The 19,401-nt window shown below is 54.5% G+C and overlaps 1 protein-coding gene across 1 annotated transcript in view; it reads right to left on the reverse strand.

The window, feature by feature from the left end:
- Positions 1–1,316: 1,316 nt before the first annotated feature.
- Positions 1,317–19,401, reverse strand: part of LOC133263844 (protein-glutamine gamma-glutamyltransferase K-like) — a gene marked incomplete at its 3' end in the record, with an annotated part of 41,691 nt that continues 23,606 nt past the window's right edge. The window contains exons 6-13 of the mRNA XM_061443708.1: positions 18,659–18,797; positions 17,498–17,601; positions 16,548–16,636; positions 13,537–13,789; positions 12,295–12,594; positions 8,894–9,054; positions 5,129–5,223; positions 1,317–1,446 (exon numbers count right to left, since the gene is read on the reverse strand). Of these exons, the coding sequence (XP_061299692.1) occupies positions 1,317–1,446; positions 5,129–5,223; positions 8,894–9,054; positions 12,295–12,594; positions 13,537–13,789; positions 16,548–16,636; positions 17,498–17,601; positions 18,659–18,797 (1,271 nt within the window). The remainder of the gene's footprint in view (positions 1,447–5,128; positions 5,224–8,893; positions 9,055–12,294; positions 12,595–13,536; positions 13,790–16,547; positions 16,637–17,497; positions 17,602–18,658; positions 18,798–19,401) is intronic.

Genomic DNA, 19,401 nt, shown 5'->3' on the forward strand with positions numbered 1-19,401 from the left:
TCCCCCCCGCCTTTATGTGACGTCAACGCGCGGCTCCGCGAAGCCACGCCCCCTCCTCGCCCCCGCCCCTCCCTCGTTTTCCCGCCCTCTGCCGGGGTGACGTCAGCGCCGCCACGCCCCCCCCTTTCCTCCCGCCTTTCTTTCCCCGCCCTTTTGTGACGTCATCGCTCGACCCGGCCTTTTTCCCCGCCCGGATTTTCCCCGCGCGCGGTGACGTCAGCGAGGCCGCGCCCCCCCTTTTCCCCGCCCTCCCGTAGTGACGTCACTTCCCCCCGCCCCACCCCTCCCGTTGGCTCGCCGGCGGGCGGGTGACGTCACGCGGGTGTCGCTTTCATCACAGAGCTTTAATGGATGACGTCACGAGAACGTTCCCACGGGGGGGGTGGGGGAATGGGATTAAAAACACAGAGGGGGAGGGGTTGACAGCGGCCCCATTGATCCCTATGGGACCGTGACCCAGTGACCCCCATCGCCCCCCATCACCCCCCAGTGACCCCATTGATCCCATTGACCCCCATTGACCCCCATTAACACCCCATGACCCCCATTGATTACATTAACCCCCATTGACTCCCATTGAGCCCCATTGACCCCCATTGAGCCGCCATTGACTCCATTGCCCCCCATTAACCCCCATTAACCCCCATTGACTCCCATTGATTCCATTGACCCCCATTGACTCCCATTGGTTCCATTGACCCCCATTGACTCCCATTGGTTCCACTGCCCCCCATTGACTCCCATTGACCCCCATTGACCCCCATTGACTCCCATTGGTTCCATTGACCCCCATTGACTCCCATTGGTTCCATTGACCCCCATTGACTCCCATTGGTTCCACTGCCCCCCATTGACTCCCATTGGACCCCCATTGACCCCCATTGACTCCCATTGTTCCATTGACCCCATTGACCCCCATTGATTCCCACTGCCCCCATTGACTCCCATTGATTCCATGACCCCCATTGACTCCCATTGGTTCCATTGACCCCCATTGACTCCCATTGGTTCCATTGACCCCATTGACCCCCATTGACCCCCCATTGATTCTATTAACCCCCACTGACCCCCCATTGACTCCCATTGGTTCCATTGACTCCCATTGACCCCCATTGATCCCCATTGATTCCATTGACCCCCATTGATTCCCATTGACCCCCATTGCCCCCCATTGCCCCCCATTGCCCCCCATCCCCCCCTCACCCCCCCGTACTCCCCTCCCCCTCCCCCCCTCCCCCTCCTCCCCCTCCTCCCCTCCTCCCCCCCCCTCCCCCTCCCCCTCCCCCCTCCGAAGCCCCGCCCCCCGCCTCGCGCACGTCCAATGGGAGCCTCCCGTGCAGCGGCGCCAGCTCCGCGCTCTCCAACGTGGCCACGAGGAGGCGGGGCCCGGCGCGGAGCGGGAGCACGGCCTGGGTAAGGCGGACCGACTGCCCCGCCCCCACCGTCCTATGGGGGGATGGGAGCCGTGGGGCAGCCTATGGGGGGTCTATGGGGTCTCTATGGGGGTCTATGGGGGGATATGGGGGGGATATGGGGGGTCTATGGGGTCTATGGGGTCTATGGGGGGATATGGGGGGTCTATGGGGGTCTATGGGGGTCTATGGGGGGTCTATGGGGGTCTATGGGGTGTCTATGGGGGTCTATGGGGGTCTATGGGGTGTCTATGGGGGTCTATGGGGGGATATGGGGGTCTATGGGGCTCTATGGGGTGTCTATGGGGCTCTATGGGGGGATATGGGGGTCTATGGGGGCTCTATGGGGGTCTATGGGGGGTCTATGGGTGTCTCTGGGGGTCTATGGGGGGTCTATGGGGGTCTATGGGGGTCTATGGGGGGTCTATGGGGGTCTATGGGGGGCTATGGGGTCTCTATGGGGGTCTATGGGGGTCTATGGGGGGTCTATGGGTGTCTCTGGGGGTCTATGGGGGGTCTATGGGTGTCTCTGGGGGTCTATGGGGGTCTATGGGGGGTCTATGGGGGTCTATGGGGGCTATGGGGTCTCTATGGGGGTCTATGGGGGGATATGGGGGTCTATGGGGTGTCTATGGGGTCTCTATGGGGTCTCTATGGGGGTCTATGGGGGTCTATGGGGGGTCTATGGGGGGTCTATGGGGGTCTATGGGGGGATATTGGGGGGGATATGGGGGTCTATGGGGGTCTATGGGGGTCTATGGGGGTCTATGGGGGGTCTATGGGGGTCTATGGGGTCTCTATAGGGCTCTATGGGGCTCCATGGGGTCTCTATGGGGGGCTATGGGGCGTCTATGGGGTCTCTATGGCGTGTCTATGGGGGGTCTATGGGGGGATAGGGGGGTCTATGGGGGGTCTATGGGGGGTCTATGGGGTCTCTATGGGGGTCTATGGGGCTCTATGGGGTCTCTATGGGGGTCTATGGGGGGGATATGGGGTCCTATGGGGGGATATGGGGGGTCTATGGGGGGTCTATGGGGGTCTATGGGGGTCTATGGGGGCTCTATGGGGGTCTATGGGGTCTCTATGGGGGTCTATGGGGGGTCTGTGGGGGTCTATGGGGGTCTATGGGGGGTCTATGGGGGTCTATGGGGGTCTATGGGGTTTCTATGGGGGTCTATGGGGGGCTATGGGGGTCTATGGGGTGTCTATGGGGGTCTATGGGGGGATATGGGGGTCTATGGGGCTCTATGGGGTGTCTATGGGGTGTCTATGGGGGTCTATGGGGGGATATGGGGGTCTATGGGGCTCTATGGGGGGATATGGGGGTCTATGGGGTCTCTATGGGGGTCTATGGGGGGATATGGGGGGTCTATGGGGGTCTATGGGGGTCTATGGGGGTCTATGGGGGGTCTATGGGGGTCTATGGGGGTCTATGGGGGGGCTATGGGGGGTCTATGGGGGTCTATGGGGGGTCTATGGGGGGTCTATGGGGCTCTATGGGGGTCTATGGGGGGGATATGGGGGCTCTATGGGGGGTCTATGGGGGTCTATGGGGGTCTATGGGGGCTCTATGGGGGTCTATGGGGTCTCTATGGGGGTCTATGGGGGGATATGGGGGGTCTATGGGGGTCTATGGGGGGTCTATGGGGTCTCTATGGGGGTCTATGGGGGTCTATGGGGGGTCTATGGGGGTCTATGGGGTCTCTATGGGGGTCTATGGGGGTCTATGGGGGGTCTATGGGGGGTCTATGGGGCTCTATGGGGGTCTATGGGGGGGATATGGGGGCTCTATGGGGGGTCTATGGGGGTCTATGGGGGTCTATGGGGGCTCTATGGGGTCTATGGGGTCTCTATGGGGGTCTATGGGGGGTCTATGGGGGGTCTATGGGGGTCTATGGGGGTCTATGGGGGTCTATGGGGTCTCTATGGGGTCTATGGGGTCTATGGGGGTCTATGGGGTCTTATGGGGGTCTATGGGGTCTATGGGGGGTCTATGGGGGTCCTATGGGGTCTATGGGGGTCTATGGGGAGTCTATGGGGGGTCTATGGGGGTCTATGGGGCTCTATGGGGTCTATGGGGGGGCTATGGGGCTCTATGGGGTGTCTATGGGGCTCTATGGGGTGTCTATGGGGTCTCTATGGGGTCTCTATGGGGGTCTATGGGGCTCTATGGGGGGTCTATGGGGTGTCTATGGGGGTCTATGGGTCTCTATGGGGGTCTATGGGTCTCTATGGGGGTCTAAGGGGTCTCTATGGGGGTCTATGGAGGCTCTCTATGGGGCTATGGAGCCCTCTCTATGGGGCTCTATGGGGTGTCTATGGGGGTCTATGAGGTGTCTATGGGGGTCTATGGGGGGTCTATGGGGTGTCTATTGGGCTCTATGGGGTCTCTATGGGGTCTATGGGGGGATATGGGCGTCTATGGGGGGTATGGGGGGTCTCTGGGTTCTCTATGGGGTGTCTATGGGGTCTCTGTGGGGGTCTATGGGGGTCTCTATGGGTGTCTATGAAGACTCTATGGGGATCTATGGGGCTATATAGGGCGCTATGGGGCACTATGGGGTGTCTCTAGGGCGCTATGGGGTCTCTATAGGGCAGTATGGGGTCCCATAGAGCCAGAATCACTCCCCCCCCCCCCCATTCCCAACCCAATCCCCATAGCTCCCCCCATAGATCCGCCCCCATCTCTGCCCCATAGCTCCCCCCCATAGATCCCCCCATACCTCCCCCCTTACATCCCCCCTATATCTCCTGCCCCATAGCTCCCCCCCCATGGCTCCCCTCTTAGCTCCCCATAGCTCCCCCCCCATAGCTCCGCCCCATAGCTCCCCCCAGCCCCATAGCGATCCGCTCCATAGCTCTGCCCCATAGCTCCCCCCCAGCCCCATAGCTCCCCCCCATAGCTCCCCCCCATAGCTCCCCCACAGGCCCATAGCGCTCCACCCCATAGCTGTGCCCCATAGCTCCCCCCCATAGCTCCGCCCCATAGCTCCCCCCCATAGCTCCGCCCCATAGCGCCCCCCAGGCCCCATAGCGCTCCGCCCCATAGCTCCGCCCCATAGCTCCGCCCCATAGCTCCACCCCATAGCCCCCCCCATAGATCCCCCATAGCTCCGCCCCATAGCTCCGCCCATGCTCCCCCCCATAGCTCCCCCTCATCTCCAGCCCCATAGCTCCCCCCCATAGCTCCGCCCCATAGCGGCCCCCCAGCCCCATAGCGCTCCGCCCCATAGCCCCCCCCAGCCCCATAGCGCTCCGCCCCATAGCTCCCCCCCAGCCCCATAGCTCCCCCCATAGCTCCCCCCCATAGCTCCCCCCCAGCCCATAGCGCTCCGCCCCATAGCTCCACCCTAGCTCCGCCCCATAGCTCCACCCCATAGCTCCGCCCATAGCTCCGCCCCATAGCTCCGCCCCATAGCTCCCCCCAGCCCCCATAGCTCCGCCCATAGCTCCCCCCCTAGCTCCGCCCCATAGCTCCCCCCCCCATAGCTCCGCCCATAGCTCCGCCCCATAGCTCCGCCCCACTAGCTCCCCCCCAGCCCCATAGCTCCGCCCATAGCTCCCCCCCATAGCCCCCCCCATAGCTCCGCCCCATAGCTCCGCCCCATAGCGCCCCCCAGCCCCATAGCGCTCCGCCCCATAGCTCCCCCCCAGCCCCATAGCTCCCCCCCATAGCTCCCCCCAGCCCCATAGCTCCGCCCCATAGCCCCCCTCACCCCAGCTGCAGCGGTTTGGGGCACGCCAGCCCCGCCCCCTCCATGCGCAGCGCGGTTCCCGTCAGCGCCCGCGGCAGCGGGTTCCGGAAAAGGGCCTGGACCGGAGCCTCCCTGACCCACAACGGCCTCGGCCAGGAGCTGGGGTCAGGGGTCAGGGGTCAGGGGTCAGGGGGAATCAGGGGGAGGGGAGAGGGGAGGGGGAGAGGGGGGAGGGGGTCAGGGGAGGGGGAGGGGGGAGGGGAGAGGGGGAGGGGGAGGGGATCAGAGGGGGAGGGAGGGGGAGGGGGAGGGGGAGAGGGGGAGGGGGTGGGAGGAGGGGAGAGGGGGGGGAAGGGATCAGGGGGAAGGGGGGGAGGGGGAGGGGTCAGAGGGGAGGGGGGGGAGGGGGGGAGAGAGAGGTCAGGGGGGAGGGGAGAGGGGTCAAGGGGGGGAGGGGAGGGGAGAGGGGTCAAGGGGGGAAGGGATCAGAGGGGGAGCGAGGGGGAGGGGAGGGGGGGAGAGGGGTCAGGGGGGGAGGGGAGGAGGGGGAGGGGTCAGTGGAGGGGGGGAGGGGATCAGAGGGGAGAGGGGAGGGGTCGGGGGGGGGAGGGGGAGGGGAAAGAGGTCAGGGGGGGAGGGGAGGGTGGAGAGGGGTCAGGGGAGGGGGAGGGGTCAGGGGGGAGGGGGAGGGAGGGGGAGAGGGGGGGAGAGGGGGGAGCGGGGAGGGGATCAGAGGGGGAGGGGTCAGGGGGGAGGGGAGGGGGGAGGGAGGGGTCAAAGGGTGGAGGGGAGAGGGGAGGGGTCAGAGGGGGGGGAGGGGGAGGGGAGAGAGGTCGGGGGGGGAGGGAATCGGGGGTGGAGGGGGGAGGGGAGAGGGGTCAAGGGGGGGAGGGGAGGGGGGAGGGGTCAAGGGATGGGGGGGAGGGGAGGGGTCAGGGGGGAGGGGAAAGAGGGAAGGGGGGGAGGGGAGAGGGGGCAGAGGGGTCAGCGGGAGGGGGGGAGGGGGAGTGGGGAGGGGATCGGGGGGGAGGGGGAGGGGTCGGGGGGAGGGGAGGGATCAGGGGAGGTGGGGGAGGGGAGGGGGGAGGGGTCGGGGGGGGAGGGGATCAGGGAAGAGGGGAGCCACAGCAGGGGGGGTGGGAGCTGTGGGGGGTGGGACCCATAGGGAATGGGGGGGGATGGGAAATGGGACCCATAGGGAGTGGGGGGGGAGCCATAGGGAATGGGACCCATAGGGAATGGGGGGGGATGGGAAATGGGACCCATAGGGAATGGGGGGGGATGGGAAATGGGACCCATAGGGAGTGGGGGGGGATGGGAAATGGGACCCATAGGGAATGGGGGGGGATGGGAAATGGGACCCATAGGGAGTGGGGGGGGATGGGAAATGGGACCCATAGGGAATGGGGGGGGATGGGGAATGGGACCCATAGGGAGTGGGGGGGGAGCCATAGGGAATGGGAGCTGTGGGGGATGGGGATGGATAGGGAATGGGACCCATAGGAAATGGGGTGGAAGCTATAGGGAGTGGGGTGGGAGTTGTGGGGCTGGGACCCATAGGGAATGGGGATGGATGGGGAATGGGACCCATAGGGAATGGGATCAGTGGGGATGGGGTGGATGGGGCTCGGCTGTATGGGGCAGGGCGCTATGGGGCAGGCTCTATCTATGGGGCAGGGCTCTATGGGTTAGGGCTGTATGGGTCCAGTCTCTATGGGGCAGGTCTCTATGGGTCCGGCCTCTATGGGTCTGGCTCTATGGGTCTGGTGCTATGGGGCAGGGTCTATGGGTCTGGTCTCCATGGGGCAGGGTTCTATGGGGCAGGTATCTATGGGTCCAGTCTCTATGGGTCCGGGCTCTATGGTTCCAGGCTCTATGGGTCTGGTCTCTATGGGGCTGGGCTCTATGGGTCCGGGCTCTATGGGGCAGGCTCTATGGGTCTGGGTGCTATGGGGCAGAATCTATGGGTCAGTGCTCTATGAGGCAGGATTCTATGGGTCCGGGCTCTATGGGGCAGGTCTCTTTGGGGCAGGATCTATGGGTCCAGGTGCTATGGGGCAGAATCTATGGGGCAGGGTTCTATGGGTCAGTGCTCTATGGGTCCGGTTTTTATGGTTCTGGGCACTATGGGTCTGCTCTCTATGGGTCCACCCTCTATGGGTCAGCTGTCTATGGGTCTGGCGCTATGGGTCTGGGCTCTATGGGGCAGGCTCTATGGGCCAGGCGCTATGGGGCAGGCACTATGGGGCTCTATGGGTCAGGTCTCTATGGGTCCGGCACTATGGGGCTGGCTCTATGGGTCTGGTCTCTATGGGGCAGGCACTGTGGGTCCAGGTGCTATGGGGCAGGTCCCTATGGGGCAGGCTCTATGGGTCCAGGTGCTATGGGGCAGAATCTATGGGGCAGTGCTCTATGGGGCAGGCTCTATGGGTGTGGTCTCTATGGGTCCGGGTGCTATGGGGCAGAATCTATGGGTCTGGGCTCTATGGGGCAGGTCTCTATGGGGCAGGCTCAATGGGTCCACTCTCTATGGGGCAGGCTCTATGGGTTCGTATGGGTCGCTATGGGTCCCTATGGTCTCTTTATGGTTCTCTATGGGCCCCTATGGCTCCCTATGTGTCCCTATGTGTCTCTATGGGTCTCTATGGGTCTCTATGGGTCCCTATGGGTCTCTATGGGTCTCTATGTGTCTCTATGTGTCCCTATGGGTCCCTATGGGTCCCTATGTGTCTCTATGGGTCTCTATGTGTCTCTATGTGTCCCTATGGGTCCCTATGGGTCCCTATGTGTCCCTATGTGTCTCTATGTGTCTCTATGTGTCCCTATGTGTCTCTATGTGTCTCTATGTGTCCCTATGGGTCCCTATGGGTCCCTATGGGTCCCTATGGGTCCCTATGGGTCTCTATGTGTCTCTATGTGTCTCTATGGGTCCCTATGTGTCTCTATGGGTCTCTATGGGTCTCTATGGGTCCCTATGGGTCCCTATGGGTCCCTATGTGTCCCTATGTGTCCCTATGTGTCTCTATGTGTCTCTATGTGTCTCTATGTGTCTCTATGTGTCCCTATGTGTCCCTATGGGTCTCTATGGGTCTCTATGGGTCTCTATGTGTCTCTATGGGTCTCTATGTGTCCCTATGGGTCCCTATGGGTCCCTATGTGTCTCTATGGGTCTCTATGGGTCCCTATGGGTCTCTATGGGTCCCTATGGGTCCCTATGTGTCTCTATGGGTCTCTATGGGTCCCTATGGGTCCCTATGGGTCCCTATGTGTCTCTATGGGTCTCTATGGGTCCCTATGGGTCCCTATGGGTCCCTATGTGTCTCTATGGGTCCCTATGGGTCCCTATGTGTCCCTATGGGTCCCTATGGGTCCCTATGGGTCTCTATGGGTCTCTATGGGTCTCTATGGGTCCCTATGGGTCCCTATGTGTCCCTATGGGTCCCTATGTGTCTCTATGGGTCCCTATGGGTCTCTATGGGTCTCTATGTGTCTCTATGTGTCTCTATGTGTCTCTATGTGTCTCTATGGGTCTCTATGGGTCTCTATGGGTCCCTATGTGTCCCTATGTGTCTCTATGGGTCTCTATGGGTCTCTATGGGTCCCTATGTGTCCCTATGTGTCTCTATGGGTCCCTATGTGTCCCTATGGGTCCCTATGGGTCCCTATGGGTCTCTATGGGTCTCTATGGGTCTCTATGGGTCCCTATGTGTCCCTATGTGTCTCTATGTGTCCCTATGTGTCCCTATGGGTCTCTATGGGTCCCTATGGGTCTCTATGGGTCAGTACCGTGAGGCCCAGCTCCGGGACGTGCAGCCGCACCCTCAGCTCCTTGGCCAGGACCTGCCCGGTCTCGTCCACGGCGCCGGCGGCCGTGAGGTGCAGCCCCTGCCCCGCCCCCACGTGCCCCGAGTACTCCCCATAGGGCACGGCCATGGAGATCAGCTCCTCTGGGGGGCGGCAGTGGGGCAGCCCCATTGGCATCCATTGATTTCCATTGAGCCCCATTGACACCCATTGAAACCCATTGACATCCATTGACTTCCATTGAGCCCCATTGAAACCCATTGACTTCCATTGACTTCCATTGAGCCCCATTGACACCCATTGACACCCATTGACTTCCATTGACTTCCATTGAGCCCCATTGACACCCATTGAAACCCACCGACACCCATTGAGCCCCATTGACACCCATTGACTTCCATTGAGCCCCATTGAAAACCATTGATCCCCATTGACTTCCATTGAGCCCCACTGACACCCATTGACACCCATTGAAACCCATTGACACCCATTGACATCCATTGACTTCCATTGACACCCATTGAGCCCCATTGACACCCATTGACTTCCATTGACTCCCATTGAGCCCCATTGACCCCATTGATACCCATTGAGCCCCATTGAAACCCATTGAGCCCCATTGACACCCACTGAAACCCATTGACACCCATTGAAAACCATTGACTCCCATTGACACCCATTGACACCCATTGACTTCCATTGACACCCATTGAGCCCCATTGACACCCATTGAGCCCCATTGACACCCATTGACTCCCATTGAGCCCCGTTGACACCCATTGAATTCCATTGAGCCCCATTGACACCCATTGATCCCCATTGACCCCCATTGACTCCCATTGACACCCATTGAAACCCATTGAGCCCCATTGACACCCATTGACTCCCATTGACATCCATTGACTTCCATTGACACCCATTGAGCCCCATTGACACCCATTGACTTCCATTGACTCCCATTGAGCCCCATTGACACCCATTGAAACCCACCGACACCCATTGAGCCCCATTGACACCCATTGACTTCCATTGAGCCCCATTGAAAACCATTGATCCCCATTGACACCCATCGAAACCCATTGACACCCATTGAAAACCATTGACTCCCATTGACACCCATTGACTTCCATTGACACCCATTGAGCCCCATTGAGCCCCATTGACACCCATTGACTCCCATTGAGCCCCGTTGACACCCATTGAATTCCATTGAGCCCCATTGACACCCATTGATCCCCATTGACCCCCATTGACTCCCATTGACACCCATTGAAACCCATTGACCCCCATTGAGCCCCATTGACACCCATTGACACCCATTGAGCCCCATTGACACCCATTGACACCCATTGATCCCCATTGACTTCCATTGAGCCCCACTGACACCCATTGACACCCATTGAAACCCATTGACACCCATTGACATCCATTGACTTCCATTGACACCCATTGAGCCCCATTGACACCCATTGACTTCCATTGACTCCCATTGAGCCCCATTGAGCTCATTGATACCCATTGAGCCCCACTGAAACCCATTGAGCCCCATTGACACCCATTGAAACCTATTGACACCCATTGAAAACCATTGACTCCCATTGACACCCATTGATACCCATTGACTTCCATTGACACCCATTGAGCCCCATTGACACCCATTGAGCCCCATTGACACCCATTGACTCCCATTGAGCCCCGTTGACACCCATTGAATTCCATTGAGCCCCATTGACACCCATTGATCCCCATTGACCCCCATTGACTCCCATTGACACCCATTGAAACCCATTGAGCCCCATTGACACCCATTGACTCCCATTGACATCCATTGACTTCCATTGACACCCATTGAAACCCATTGACACCCATTGACTTCCATTGACTCCCATTGAGCCCCATTGAGCCCCATTGAAACCCATTGAGCCCCATTGACACCCATCGAAACCCATTGACACCCATTGAAAACCATTGACTCCCATTGACACCCATTGACTTCCATTGACACCCATTGAGCCCCATTGACACCCATTGAGCCCCATTGAGCCCCATTGACACCCATTGACTCCCATTGAGCCCCGTTGACACCCATTGAATTCCATTGAGCCCCATTGACACCCATTGATCCCCATTGACCCCCATTGACTCCCATTGACACCCATTGAAACCCATTGACCCCCATTGAGCCCCATTGACACCCATTGACACCCATTGAGCCCCATTGACACCCATTGACACCCATTGATCCCCATTGACTTCCATTGAGCCCCACTGACACCCATTGACACCCATTGAAACCCATTGACACCCATTGACATCCATTGACTTCCATTGACACCCATTGAGCCCCATTGACACCCATTGACTTCCATTGACTCCCATTGAGCCCCATTGAGCCCATTGATACCCATTGAGCCCCACTGAAACCCATTGAGCCCCATTGACACCCATTGAAACCCATTGACACCCATTGAAAACCATTGACTCCCATTGACACCCATTGACACCCATTGACTTCCATTGACACCCATTGAGCCCCATTGACACCCATTGAGCCCCATTGACACCCATTGACTCCCATTGAGCCCCGTTGACACCCATTGAATTCCATTGAGCCCCATTGACACCCATTGATCCCCATTGACCCCCATTGACTCCCATTGACACCCATTGAAACCCATTGACCCCCATTGAGCCCCATTGACACCCATTGAAAACCATTGACTCCCATTGACTTCCATTGAGCCCCATTGACACCTATTGACCCCATTGATCCCACTGACTCCCATTGACACCCACTGAGCCCCATTGACACCCATTGAACCCCATTGAGCCCCATTGAAAACCATTGACTCCCATTGACTTCCATTGAGCCCCATTGACACCCATTGATCCCCATTGACACCCATTGACTTCCATTGATCCCCATTGACACCCATTGACTTCCATTGAGCCCCACTGACACCCATTGAAAACCATTGACTCCCATTGACCCCCATTGACTCCCATTGACCCCTATTGATCCCATTGCCTCCCATTGACTCCCATTGATCCCATTGACTTCTATTGCCTCCCATTGCCCCCATTGGCTCCCACTGACTCCCATTGACTCCCATTGCCCCCATTGGCTCCCATTGACTCCCACTGACTCCCGTTGAGCCCCATTGACTCCCATTGCCCCCATTGCCTCCCATTGACTCCCATTGAGCCCCATTGACTCCCATCACCCCCCCATTGCCCCCATTGACCCCCATTGCCCCCATTGATCCCATTGACCCCCATTGATTCCCATTGACCCCCATTGACTCCCATTGACCCCCATTGACTCCCATTGACCCCCATTGACTCCCCTTGACCCCATCACCCCCCATTGCCCCCCCCCTTACCCTGCTGGGGTGGGATGACGCGCTGGTGCTGCTCGTTCCGGAAGGCGGCCGCGGTCACGCCGGTGTAGGTGACGCCGGCGAGCGCCAGGCGGAGCCGTAGGGTCCGAGGCTCCGCCCCCTCGTTGCGGGCCCGCGCCCGCAGCTCCAGCGTAGCCCCGGCCACCGCCTCCTCGGCCGTGACCCACAGCGACACCTCCCCCCCGCTGCCGGCCCCACTGCCAGCCCCATCGGGGCCGGCGCGGTGGGGCCGGGAGCCGTGCGCGGTGGCGGTGGAGACGGCACGGCGTTCCTCGGCTGAGCCTGGGGGGGAAAGGGGGTCGATGGGGGGCAGTGGGGGGGAATGGGAGTCATTGGGGTCAATGGAAGTCAATGGGGTTATTGGGGTCAATGGGAGTCATTGGGGTCAATGGAAGTCAATGGGGTTATTGGGGTCAATGGGAGTCATTGGGATCAATGGATGTCGAGGGTCAATGGGAGTCAATGGGGCAATGGGAGTCATTCTGGTCAATGGGGGTCATTGGGAGTCAATGGGAGTCATTGGGGGTCAATGGGAGTCAATGGGGGTCAATGGGAGTCAATGGGGGTCAATGGGAGGCAGTGGGAGTCAATGGGGGTCAATGGGATCAATTGCAGTCAATGGGGGCAGTGGGAGTCAATGGGGGTCAGTGGGAGTCAATGGCAGTCATTGCGGTCAATGGATGTCAGGGGGCAATGGGAGTCATTGGGGACAATGAGATTCATTGGGGTCAATGGGAGTCAATGGGGGTCATTGGGGTCAATGGGAGTCATTGGGGGTCAATGGGAGTCAATGGGGGTCAATGGGAGTCAATGGGGGTCAATGGGAGGCAGTGGGAGTAAAGGGGTCAATGGGAGTCAATGGGGGTCAATGGGAATCATCGGTATCAATGGGGGTCAATGAGGTCAATGTGGGGCAATTGGAGTCATTGGGGTCAATACCGGCTATGGGGATCAATGGGAGCCAATGGGGGTCAACGGGATTCAATGGGGGTCATGGGATCCTATGGGGAGCCAAGGGTGTCAATGGGGGTCAACAGGGGCCAAAGGCAGTCAATGGGGGTCAATGGGAGTCATTGGGGTCAAAGGGAGTCAATGGGGTCAATAGCAGTCAGTGGGTCTCAATAGGGGTCAACAGGAGTCAATGTGGGTCAATGGGAGTCATTGGGGTCAATGGAAGTCAATGGGGGTCAATGGGGGTCAACGGGAGCCAATGGGCGTCAACGCACGCCGTTTGAGCCAACCCCATTGGCTGCTGCCCCCCCTCCCCTCTCCCCCCTCTCCCCATTGGCCGCCGCCCCCTCTCCCCCTCTCCCCATTGGCTACCCTCGGGGTGCTTGTAGAGGTGGGTGATGTCGAGGCGCGCCCCCGAGCCCGGCCCCACGGTGCTGATGCGGCGCCCGATGGCGCCTTCCTCCACGTGCACCACGGTGAAGGTGCCGTTGGGCTGGCGCTGCCAGTACACCTTGTCGCTGTTCACCTAATTAAGTGGGCCCTAATTAGCGCTAATTAGCATTAATTAGCGTTAATTGGATCTCATTAGCATTAACGATGGGTAATTCGCGCGAAGGAATGAGCGTTAACAGGGTCCCCGTAGACCTTGTTGCTATCAACATAGGGTCGATAGAGATAATTGGTGTTAATGAGGGGTCAGTAGCCTTAATTAGCGTTAATTAGCTCTCACCAAATTAAGTGGACGCTAATTAGCATCAATTATGGCTAATTAACGTTAATTAGCTCTCATTAGCGTTAACGATGGGTAATTCGCGCGAAGGAATGAGCGTTAACAGGGTCCCCATAGACCTTGTTGCTATCAACCTAGGGTCGATAGAGATAATTGGTGTTAATGAGGGGTCAGTAGCCTTAATTAGCGTTAAGTAGCTCTCGCCTAATTAAGTGGGTGCTAATTAGCATCAATTATGGCTAATTAACGTTAATTAGCTCTCATTAGCGTTAACGATGGGTAATTCGCGCGAAGGAATGAGCGTTAACAGGGTCCCCGTAGACCTTGTTGCTATCAACATAGGGTCGATAGACATAATTAGTGTTAATGAGGGGTCAGTAGCCTTAATTAACGTTAATTAGCTCTCACCAAATTAAGTGGGAGCTAATTAGCGCTAATTAGCGTTAATTAGCTCTCATTAGCATTAACGATGGGTAATTCGCGCTAAGGAATGAGCGTTAACAGGGTCCCCGTAGACCTTGTTGCTATCAACCTAAGGTCGATAGAGATAATTGGTGTTAATGAGGGGTCAATAGCCTTAATTAGCGTTAATTAGCTCGTATCTAATTAAATGGGCGCTAATTAGCATCAATTATGACTAATTAACGTTAAATTAGCTCTCATTAGCGTTAACGATGGGTAATTAGCGTGAAGGAATGAGCGTTAACAGGGTCCCCATAGACCTTGTTGCTATCAACCTAGGATCGATAGAGATAATTGGTGTTAATGAGCAATCAATAGCCTTAATTAGCGTTAATTAGCTCTCACCTAATTAAGTGATCGCTAATTAGCATCAATTATGGCTAATTAGCATTAATTAGCTCTCATTAGCATTAACGATGGGTAATTAGCATGAAGGAATGAGCGTTAACATGGTCCCCATAGACCTTGTTGCTATCAACCTAGGGTCGATAGAGATAATTGGTGTTAATGAGGGGTCAGTAGCCTTAATTAGCGTTAATTAGCTCTCATCAAATTAAGTGGTAGCTAATTAGCGCTAATTAGCGTTAATTAGCTCTCATTAGCATTAACGATGGGTAATTAGCGTGAAGGAATGAGCGTTAACAGGGTCCCCATAGACCTTGTTGCTATCAACCTAGGATCGATAGAGATAATTGGTGTTAATGAGCGGTCAATAGCCTTAATTAGCGTTAAGTAGCTCTCACCTAATTAAGTGGACGCTAATTATCCCTAATTAGCGCTAATTATGGCTAATTAGCGTTAATTAGCTCTCGTTTTCGTTAACGATGGGTAATTAGCGCTAAGGAATGAGCGTTAATGCGGTCCCCATAGACCTTATCATAGGTTAGTTGGCGATAATTAGCGTTAATTAGCGTTAATTGGCTATTAGTTAATGATAGCAAACCTTTTGACCTTATTAATGGGCGCTATTTAGACTTAATTAGCGCTAATTATCCTTAATTGGTTCTCATTAGCGTTAATTATGGGTCATTAGCGCTAAGAAATGGAAGTTAATAGGGTCCCCATAGACGTTGTTGCTATTAACGTAGGGTCGTTAGCGATAATTAGCGTTAATTGGCGTTAATTAGCTGCTAGTAAATCTTTTGACCTAATTAACAGGTGCTATTTAGACTTAATTAGCGTTAATTATCGCCCATTAGCATAATTAAGCTCTAATTAATGAGGGTTAATGACATCCGATGACTTAATTAATTGGGCGCTAATTATCCCAAATAGCGTTAATTGGTGTTAATTACCGTTAATTATGGACAATTGGCGCTAATAAATGACCGTTAATAGGATCCCCCTCTAACATTAATTCCCCCTCATTAGCATTAATTACCCTCATTAGCATTAATAACCCATTATAACCATTATACTCCCTCATTAGCATTAATTCCCCCTCATTAGCATTGATTACCCTTCATTTGCATTAATTAGCACTAGTTCCCCCCTCATTAGCATCAGTTACCCCTCATTAGCACTGACTATTCCTCATTAGCATCAATTAATAACCCATTATAACCATCATACCCCCTCATTAGCATTAATTCCCCCTCATTAGCATTACCTCCTCATTAGCATAAAGTAGCGCTAATTACCTCCTCATTAGCATCTATTAATAACCCATTATAACCATTATACCCCTCAATAGCATTAATTCCCCCTCATTTGCACTGATTACCCCTCATTAGCATTAATTAGCGCTAGTTCCCCCCTCATTAGCACTGATTATTCCGCATTAGCATCAATTAATAACCCATTATAACCCTATTTTAACCCATTATCACCATTATAGCCCCTCATTAGCATTAATTACCCCTCATTAGCATTAATTACCCCCATTAGCCTCAATCACCCTTCATTAGCATTTATTACCCCTCATTAGCATCAATTTATAACCCCTTTATAACCCATTATAACCCCTTTATAACCCATTATAACCCCATTATAACCATCATACCCCCTCATTAGCATGAATTCCCCCCTCATTAGCATTAATTCCCCCCTCATTAGCATTAATAACCCCCTCATTAGCATAAATTAGCCATACCTCAGCGAACACGAAGGGGGTGTCGTACTTGAGGAAGACCTCCCCATTCTTCACCGCCTCCACGGAGCAGGGCCCGCAGCAGAACAGCCCTAAAGGCACCAGTATAAACCAGTATAAACCAGTATAAACCAGTATAAACCAGTATGGACCAGTATGGACCCGTAGAACCCAATATACCCCAATAGAACCCATTCTAACCAGAATAAACCAGTAGGGACCAGTATAGATATAGACCAGTATAAACCAGTATGGACCAGTATGGACCAGTATGGACCAGTATAACCCAATATACCCCTATAGAACCCATTCTAACCAGAATAAACCAGTAGGGACCAGTATAGGTATAGACCAGTATAAACCAGTATGGACCAGTATGGACCAGTATAAACCAGTATAAACCAGTATGGACCAGTATAAACCAGTATAAACCAGTATAAACCAGTATAAACCAGTATAAACCAGTATGGACCAGTATGGACCAGTATGGACCAGTATGGACCAGTGGAACCCAATATACCCCTATAGAACCCATTCTAACCAGAATAAACCAGTAGGGACCAGTATAGGTATAGACCAGTATAAACCAGTATGGACCAGTATGGACCAGTATAACCCAATATACCCACTAGAACCCATTCTAACCAGAATAAACCAGTATAAACCAGTATGGACCAGTATAACCCATTAAACCCCATTATACTCCCATTATACCCCATTAAACCCCATTATACCCCCCTATAACCCATTATAACCAGTATAACCAGTATAAACCAGTATGGACCAGTATAAACCAGTATGGACCAGTATAACCCATTAAACCCCATTATATTCCCATTATACTCCCATTATACCCCATTAAACCCCATTATACCCCCCTATAACCCATTATAACCAGTATAACCAGTATAAACCAGTATAACCAGTATAAACCAGTATAAACCAGTATATACCACTGCTGGTCTCCTGGGGGGTGGCATCCACCACTTGCCACCCATCGTGGCCTGCGGGGAGGTCGGGCCTCTTCATCCAGCAGTCGTTCCACACGTGGAAGTTCCTGCAGGACCAGTATAAACCAGTATAAACCAGTATGGACCAGTATGGACCAGTATGGACCAGTATAAACCAGTATGGACCAGTATGGACCAGTAGCAACCGGTACGGACCAGTATGATCAGCGTAAACCACGCTAAAGCACTCTAAACCACTCTAAACCACCCCAAAACCCCAAACCAGTATAAACCAGTATAAACCAGTATAAACCAGTACCACCCCAAATCACTTCTCATTCACTCCATTGCCTTCCTAACCCCCATAAACCCCCTAAATCCCCCCAAAAACACCCCAAAACCCCCAAACCAGTATAAACCAGTATAAACCAGTATACACCAGTATAAACCAGTACCACCCCAAATCATTTCTCATTCACTCCATGGCCTTCCTAACCCCCATAAACCCCCTAAATCCCCCCAAAAACACCCCAAAACCCCCAAACCAGTATAAACCAGTATAAACCAGTATAAACCAGTATAACCCAGTACCACCCCAAATCACTTCTCATTCACTCCATGGCCTTCCTAACCCCCATAAACCCCCTAAATCCCCCAAAAACACCCAAAAAACCCCAAACCAGTATAAACCAGTATAAACCAGTATAAACCAGTATAAACCAGTACCACCCCAAATCACTTCTCATTCACTCCATGGCCTTCCTAACCCCCATAAACCCCCTAAATCCCCCCAAAAACACCCAAAAAACCCCAAACCAGTATAAACCAGTATAAACCAGTATAAACCAGTATAAACCAGTATAACCCAATACCACCCCAAATCACTTCTCATTCACTCCATGGCCTTCCTGACCCCCATAAACCCCATAAATCCCCCTAAAAACCCCCCCGAACCCCCAAACCAGTATAAACCAGTATAAACCAGTATAAACCAGTATAACCCAGTACCACCCCAAATCACTTCTCATTCACTCCATGGCCTTCCTAACCCCCATAAACCCCATAAATCCCCCTAAAAACACCCCAAAACCCCCCCAAACCCCCAAACCAGTATAAACCAGTATAAACCAGTATAAACCAGTATAAACCAGTATAACCCAGTACCAAACGGAGTCGGTGTTGAGGCGCTCCATGGGCTTCATGCTCTCGTCCAGGTAGATGTCGGTGGTGAGGGAGACGTCGGTGTCGTGCGCCGAGTTGTAGTTGGTCACCGTCCGCGTCGGCAGCCCCAGGCACCGCAGCACTGCCGGGACCAGTATAAACCAGTATAAACCAGTATAAACCAGTATAAACCAGTATAAACCAGTATAAACCAGTATAACCCAGTATAACCCATTAAACCCCATTGTAACGCATCGCAACCCAATTCCAACCCAATATAGCCCAATAGACCAGTATAAACCAGTATAAACCAGTATAAACCAGTATAAACCAGTATAACCCAGTATAACCCATTATAAACCAGTATAACCCATTAAAACCCATTAAACCCCATTGTAACGCATCGCAACCCCGTATAACCCGTTCCAACCCAATATAGGCCAATACACGCCCATAGACCAGTATAACCCAGTATAAACCAGTATAAACCAGTATAACCCAGTATAAACCAGTATAAACCAGTATAAACCAGTATAAACCAGTATAACCCTGTATAAGCCATTCCAACCCAATATTACCAGTACAGCCCCTATAGACCAGTATAACCAGTATAAACCAGTATAAACCAGTACAAAACAGCCCATCCCAGACCCCAAACCAACCCAAACCAGTCCATCCCAGTCCATCCCAGTCCATCCCAGTCCAAACCAGTCCAAACCAGTCCAAACCAGTCCATCCCAGTCCCG

Source organism: Pezoporus flaviventris, unplaced genomic scaffold, assembly GCF_033815535.1.
Source record: "Pezoporus flaviventris isolate CSIRO_AGI_PZ_B2104156 unplaced genomic scaffold, CSIRO_AGI_Pfla_v1 ptg000488l, whole genome shotgun sequence".
NCBI classification, from domain to species: Eukaryota; Metazoa; Chordata; class Aves; order Psittaciformes; family Psittacidae; genus Pezoporus; species Pezoporus flaviventris.